The sequence below is a fragment of the Myotis nattereri genome, assembly GCF_964212035.1.
Source record: "Myotis nattereri genome assembly, chromosome: 2".
Classification (NCBI taxonomy): domain Eukaryota; kingdom Metazoa; phylum Chordata; class Mammalia; order Chiroptera; family Vespertilionidae; genus Myotis; species Myotis nattereri.
Window position 1 is genome coordinate 194,601,059 of NC_138076.1, and position 7,117 is coordinate 194,608,175.

A 7,117-nucleotide genomic window follows, 5' to 3' on the forward strand; every position below is an offset into this window, starting at 1 on the left:
AGGAACCTCGCCAAACCCAGTTCCCTGGGGGAGGTCGTTCCAGTCTGACCCAAGGGCGCCATCTGGCGGCCGGATCCCTCCCACACCTGGACTCGCCCCGCCCGCTCGCTCCGAGCCGAGCAGGCTGCCCGGGGGGACGGCCGCCGCCTCCCCGCGTCACTCAGCGGCCCCGCCTCCGTCCGGGAGCGCCTCCTCCCGAGCTGGCCCCCAGCGTCCCCTGCGGGATCGCCGCCCTTCCTGCCTCTTGGGCTGAGCGCTTCTCCGGTAGAAAGTCGGCTCCAGGCCCCCCCAGGGGTCCGCCCCGTCTGGTCCTCCCCGGGGCGCGTGCCCCTCCCATGGGAATCTGCTCCTGGTCCTCTTCCTTCGCTGAGCGAACGTGCCGCCCCGCCCCAGCCCCATCCTTCGCGAGTAATGACTCCCTCTGCTTCCCCCCAAACCCTGACGGGGAGCCTCTTCGCGTCAGCAGAGCCCAAACCCAGGCTGCCAATCAGCTCCCATCACCCTTTGTCCCCGGAGGACCCCGCGCCCTTCCCCAGCGCCCCGCCACCCCGGGAGCGGCCCCGGCCTCCTCTCCACGCCCGCCGGCGGGCGGGGCTCCGCGGGCCGCCCCGGGGTGGGCGTCCCCGCCGTGACGTCACTTCCGTCCGGGCCTGGCCGGGATTCGGGTTCCGTGGGCCGCGGGAGGTACGGAGGTGGCAGCTGTGGAAGGCGGCGGCGCGGGAGGCCGAGCAGCTCGAGCCCGGACCGATCTTGCGTCCGGGGCCGCCAGCCCTGATCCTGCAGCGCTCGGGAGGCGAGACCGGCCGGATGGGCCGCTGAGCCCGAGGCGGGGACCGGTGAGGCTCGGTGGGAGCGGGGCTGCAGGGCTGCGAGCCTGGGGTGCGGGGAGGGGAGCGTCAGGCCCGCCTCCTGCTTCGCCCGGCGGAGAGCTCGGGCCAGCGGAGTCCTCTGACAGTTCGGCGGGGACCGCGAGGCCCGCCCGGGGAGGCCTGGCAGCGGCTGGGGGAGGAGGGGGCGGGGTGCTGGGGTCATCACGGGGCGCGGGGCCGGCACTTGGGATTCGCATCCGGAACAGTGGCGGCAGGGGAGGGGTATGCTCTGGCCACGGCTTTGGGGAGAGGATGGCTGAGTGGGAGAGGCGGGGGAGTTCCCCCTGGCCCGCCTTGCGAGCGGCTGGAAGAGCTCTTCTCTCCCTGGAGGCTGGTGGTGCAGCCCTGGAGGGGTCTCACCGCGTTCGGGGTGGGAGGTCAGCCGCAGGATGTGGAAGGGACGGTGAGTGCTGTGAGCGCCCCGACACTGAGCGGGTGTGCAAAGCCTGGCTGCCCCAAGTATCTCATCTTTACAGTGTGGAGCCCCCTGGAGCTAAAATCAGGATGTTCCGCTTCATGAGGGATGTGGAGCCTGAGGATCCCATGTTCCTGATGTGAGTACTGCCTCCCCCTCATGCTCTGGTACTCATCCCACTCCCCTGGAGGTGTCTGAGTGGTGCCTACAGACATGGGGGTTCCCGTGGCGTCTACAGTACCGGCTGGATACTGAGCTCCAGCCCCATCTGGAGGGCAAGCAGACATCTGTGCCTCTGTTCCCCAGGACCGGTTTCTTTTGGGGGAGGGGCGGTTGACCGCTTGGCCCGTCTGCCATCCATACTGGGTACTCACTCCACAGGGACCCCTTTGCTATTCACCGTCAGCATATGAACCGGATGTTGTCAGGTGGCTTTGGGTACAGCCCCTTCCTCAGCATTACGGATGGCAACATGCCAGGGACCAGGCCTGCCAGCCGCAGGATGCAGGTAATGATGCTGCAGTGTACCCGAGACCCAAAGGAAGGCTGGAGGGTGGTTAGTAAAGCGCTTGATTTTTCTTACACTACAGCCAGTGTAGCAAAGTGGGGTCATCTAGGAGGAGGGGGCAGGGGTCTGGAAGAAGGGCTGAGTGATACCCCTTGGAGAGGAGGGTGAAGAACAAGCTGAGGCCATGGGCCAGGTTTGGGATTGCAGTGGGGTCAGTGGTGGTCGCGAATGTCTGTTCTTTCTCTGTTCCTGTAGGCTGGGGCCGTCTCTCCCTTTGGGATGCTGGGAATGGTGAGTTCTTACCTCCTGTGTCCTTCCATCTCAGATACACTCTATACACTTAGATATTACTTCCAAAGGTGCTTCTCTAGAATAGCCTTATGGGTAACCCTAGAAACTTTTTTTTTTTTTTTAAATATATTCCATTGATTCTTCACAGAGAGGAAGGGAGAGAGACAGAGAGTCAGAAACATCGATGAGAGAGAAACATCGATCAGCTGCCTCCTGCACATCTCCCACCGGGGATGTGCCCGCAACCCAGGCACACGCCCCTGACCGGAATCGAACCCGGGACCTCTCAGTCCGCAGGCCGACGCTCAATCCACTGAGCCAAACCGGTTTCGGCAACCCTAGAAACTTTTTATCGTGTTCTCAGAGCTCTGGGCCTGCTGTGTGCTATGCGTCCATGAGGTAAAGGTGCTGATATTGACTTCTGTCCTTGTAGGAGCCATACTCATTAGGAAAATGTACTTGTCTAGGGACGTTTGTTCTTTTCAGGAGGGAGGCGCAGGTGCAGGGCCCACTAGACATGGTTTTTATAAGATTACAGGTGAGTAGAGGCTGAGGAGGAGGGCTGCAGTATACAGGAAGAGAAACATGTTCATGAAGAATGACAAAGAGCAGTTGCTAGGCGTGAAGGAAGAAGAGAACGGGATGGTGGGTTATCTCTGAGCACTCATTCTGCTCTCCATCTCTCTGCTGCAGTCGGGTGGCTTCATGGACATGTTTGGGATGATGAACGACATGATCGGAAACATGGTGAGACTCCTGTTTCATCCCTTGGCACCACCTTGAGTCCTCAGAGGAGTGGGGGAGAGTGCTAGAGAAGGGGTCAAGCTGGGTAAAGAAACTGAATCCGGAGAGCACTGGGTTTCGGTGTCTGCTCTCATGCCTGAGTGTGAAGCAGCAGCAGCACTCTTAGGAAATATGCAGTTAAGGCTAAAACTCTGAAAGTCCTTCTTTTTTATTTATTTTTAAAATATGTTTATATATATATATTTTAAATATATTTTTTTGTTGATTTTTTTACAGAGAGAAAGGGAAAGGGATAGAGAGTTAGAAACATCAGAGAGAAAGACATCGATCAGCTGCCTCCTGCACACCCCCTACTGGGGATGTGCCCGCAACCAAGGTACATGCCCTTGACAGGAATCGAACCTGGGACCTTTCAGTCCGCAGGTCGACGCTCTATTCACTGAGCCAAACCGGTTACGGCTAAAATATGTTTATATTGATTTTAGAGAGAGAGGAAGGGAGAGGGAAAGATAGAAACATCAGTTGGCTGCCTCCTGCACATCCCTCAACTGGGGATCAAGCCTGCAACCTGGGAATCCAACTGGCGACCTCTTGGTTCATAGGTTGATGCTCAACCGCTGAGCCACACTGGCCAGGCGGTCCTTTTTTTATTGTTGCACTCGGGAATTTGGGGGGTAATGATGAGTCCTGACATTTTCTTAGTTTTCACATTTTGTGAGGAAGATATGAGCAAGAACAGGCAGCTGAAGGGTGGGATCCTGTCTCCAGAGCCCCTCCCCTTCAGGCCCACCGGACCCTTTCCTTCTCAGGAACACATGACTGCTGGAGGCAACTGCCAGACCTTCTCATCCTCCACAGTCATCTCCTACTCCAACACGGGTGACGGTGCCCCCAAGGTCTACCAGGAGACGTCAGAGATGCGCTCGGCACCAGGCGGGGTGAGTTGGAGAGCTTTTCCTCTCAGAGAAGGCAGGATTTGAATGGCAGCCACAGAAACCCTGCCTTCTTTTTTCAAGATTGAGCTGTGGGTGGTTTGTCCCGGGTTGGCATGGCCTGGGCTTTGGAAGGGGCAGTTGAATGTGCCATGTTCTGCCTCATCCCAGATCCGGGAGACTCGGAGGACTGTGCGGGACTCGGACAGTGGACTAGAGCAGATGTCCATTGGACATCACATCCGAGATCGGGCTCACATCCTCCAGCGCTCCCGAAACCACCGCACAGGGGACCAGGAAGAGCGGCAGGACTACATCAACCTGGATGAAAGTGAGCCTTCCTTGCTGCTCACCGCCCTTCCAGCTTCTCTTCCAATAGCCCCTAGTCCAGTTTCTGTGAACTAGGAGATACCAGCTTTTTCTCCCTACATCCATAGATATTTTTTTGGGCAAAATATGGTGAACCCCATATTTCTTTTCTTTTCTTTTTTTTAAACATTTTTATTGATCTCAGAGAGGACAGGAGAGAGATAATGATAGAAACATCAATGATGAGAAAGAATCATCCATCAGCTGCCTCCTACATGCCTCCCATTGGGGAGTGAGCCTGCATCTCGGGCATGTGCCCTGACTGGGAATTGAACCGTGACCTCCTGGTTCATAGGTTGATGCTCAACCACTAAGTCACACCTGCCGGGTGATGGTGAGCCCCATATTCTTATCTCTCTTGGAGGCTTATCAGCTTTGGGGCTGAGTCAGGTCACCAGGGAGGGGCAAACTCTGTCACCTAAGTGAGAGATTGATAGTAATCTACCCTCTCCAACTAGATCCATTTTTATTTTGTTTGTTTTTTCTTGTTTTTTTAAATCAACAAATATTTATCAAATACTTATTGTGTGCTTGGGACTCTGCTCCTTAAGTAAATAATTATCCCATTCCTGAATTCCTTCTCTAGTGGTCATGCCTTAGGCCTGTTAGTGGCTTCTAGGAACCACATTGAACCAGGAATTGCTAAATAAGCTTGCCCTCCCCCACACATCCCATACCCCTACTCTCAGCAGTTTCAGTCATAGAAGCCTGTGGCTCACCCTTGCATCTTCCTCTGGAAGCCAGGCTGTCCACAGGTGGTGTCTGGTCTATGTCCTCTTCAGGTGAGGCCGCAGCATTTGATGATGAATGGCGGAGAGAGACCTCCCGATTCCGGCAACAGCGCCCCCTGGAATTTCGAAGGCATGAGGCTTCAGGGGGTGGAGGCCGAAGGACCGAAGGGCCTCCCCGCCTGGCCATACAGGCACCTGAGGATTCCCCCTCCCGACAGTCCCGCCGCTATGACTGGTGAGGGCCCTGGGCCCTCAGCCTCTCTTGTAAGTATTTGAGGGGGAGGAACTGTAAGATGCCAAGCACAGGAGGGAGGTTGGGCAGAGTACCTGTGCCATTACTCTGCTGAGGCAGAAACAGTCCAGGTGCCTAGCAAATACTGCCTTTGATAGAAGTTGTAGTTGCTACGGAAAGAACTCTCACCAGAATAGGGATTAAACCCCAACTCCTGGCTTTTATCATTTGTCTTCCTTTTGACTTGTACTCATCTCTCTCCCCCTCTAGGTACAGGCTGAGAGGCTGACAAATCATCCCCCGATATAACTTTTTCCTCTCCAACTCCCACTCCCACTTTAATATTAAATTAACAGGCAAGCTGGCCCCCCACTCTCCCTGAAGTCTCAGGGAGAACCTTTCACTGCCCCCTTTATCTACATTTTCCTTCTTTAATTCCCTTCCCACAGTGACTCCACATCTCCTGTATCCACTAACTTGATTTTTCATTTTGCTGCTCCATCTTTGAACCTCCTCACCTTCCCCATTCTACCCCTGCCATACATTGAAGGCTTTTGTGGGGAGCTCTGGGTTTAGGGGCCTCCTCCCTCCCTCAGCTACCTTGGACCTTTGCCCACCTCCTTCTCAGATCCCCTGCTACAGGGGTCACAGCCCTCATTCGGGGGGCTATGTGGAGAGAGAGGACTGGTTCTCACCCCCTTCTCCCTTCCCATCTCCTACACATCACAAAAATCTTCCCTGTGTCCTCTACCTTTATTTTTTGTTTGTGCAACGTGTAACTAGGTGTTTAAGGAATAAAGGAGAATGGGGAAAAAAACCAAGTGGCATTCTGGCTTTGCTTTTAATCTTTTCCTGTTCAATTTCAACCCTCTTGTCTCCTCCTCGTCATTTCCTTTCTTCTGTCTTCATGTGTGGCCTTCATAACTCAAGTTCAATCCCAGTGCCTCAATGGTGATGACATTGGGACTGGCAGATGGGAAGCAGCAATGGAACTCAGCTGGGCTGGATGAAATGTAAGCAGCTGTCTTCCCTTGCTTTTGCTGTAACTTCATTTGTCAGGGGGAATGTAGGGCATATCTCATAGGTGCCTGAGGAATTTGCTGCCCCTGTCCCTCAGGCACAGTCTCTCCCATGGACTGTGGGTGGGAACACTTGTGGTCCAGAGCAGGAAGGAGTCCAAATAACCGTACGCAGCCCTTCAAGTGGGAGGAACTCTGGGGTCAGCAACATTCCACCAAACATTCTTCAAACCCTCCACTGCCAGTTGTTGAGAATTTGAGCCCAGTGAAGGAGACCCGAGGGGAAAACTAACCTGGAACCTGAGCGGTACTGGAAGGGCATGAAGTGCTCAAATTTCTCAAGACGTTCACTCTTGCTTGACCTGGCTCAGGCAAATGGGTCACTCTGTTTCTCTTGGGAACCTATTAATGATGACAAATGCTTGTATGAGTTTAATGATGGTTTCCACTAATTAAAAAAATCTTCAGTTCTTTTCAGTTGGTAAACAAAGGCAAAACATCCATCAGCAACCACCCAAAATTCAATGCTCTGAGTCCTCTCAGCAAAGGGATGTTTTAATGGATAAATAGGTTCAAGAGGATTTGTCTAGTTGCTGAATGAGCAGAGAGATGATGTTGAGCTCAACAACCAAACACTGGCTTTGTAGTCCAAGGCAGGTGTTAAATCTTATTAAACAGGGTTGGTGAAGAGGCATGACCAGGGTCAAGGGAACCAATTCAATGGCTAGAAGAATCCAAGAATGCTCAGTTGGGTGAGTGTCATCCTGTGCACTGAAAGGTCACTGGTTTGATTCCCAGTCAGGGCACATGCCCAAGGTGTGGGTTTGGTCCCAGTTGGGGTACTTACAGCAACTGATCTGTTTCTCATCGATGTTTCTGTCTCTCTCTCTCTCTCTTTCTCTTTCTCTCTCTCGCTCTCGGTCTTTGTCTCTGTCTCTCTCCCTCTTTTTGATGTTTCTCTCTCTCCCTCTCCCTTTCTCTCTAGAAATTAATAAAAACATAAAAAC

At 54.0% G+C, this 7,117-nt stretch overlaps 1 protein-coding gene across 2 annotated transcripts; it reads left to right on the top strand.

Annotated features, from left to right (window-relative positions):
* Positions 1–642: 642 nt before the first annotated feature.
* Positions 643–5,908, top strand: MLF2 (myeloid leukemia factor 2). Of its 2 annotated transcripts, none has more exons than XM_081083194.1 (9): positions 643–836; positions 1,346–1,423; positions 1,666–1,792; positions 2,048–2,083; positions 2,777–2,830; positions 3,637–3,765; positions 3,931–4,090; positions 4,873–5,123; positions 5,362–5,908. In XM_081083194.1, the coding sequence occupies exons 2-9, from the start codon at positions 1,374–1,376 to the stop codon at positions 5,398–5,400; spliced, it is 846 nt and encodes a 281-aa protein (XP_080939320.1). In that variant the 5' UTR covers positions 643–836; positions 1,346–1,373; the 3' UTR covers positions 5,401–5,908. The 2 variants fall into 2 exon arrangements, with proteins under 2 accessions (XP_080939320.1, XP_080939321.1); XM_081083195.1 differs by having other exon boundaries at positions 4,911–5,123.
* Positions 5,909–7,117: the final 1,209 nt, after the last annotated feature.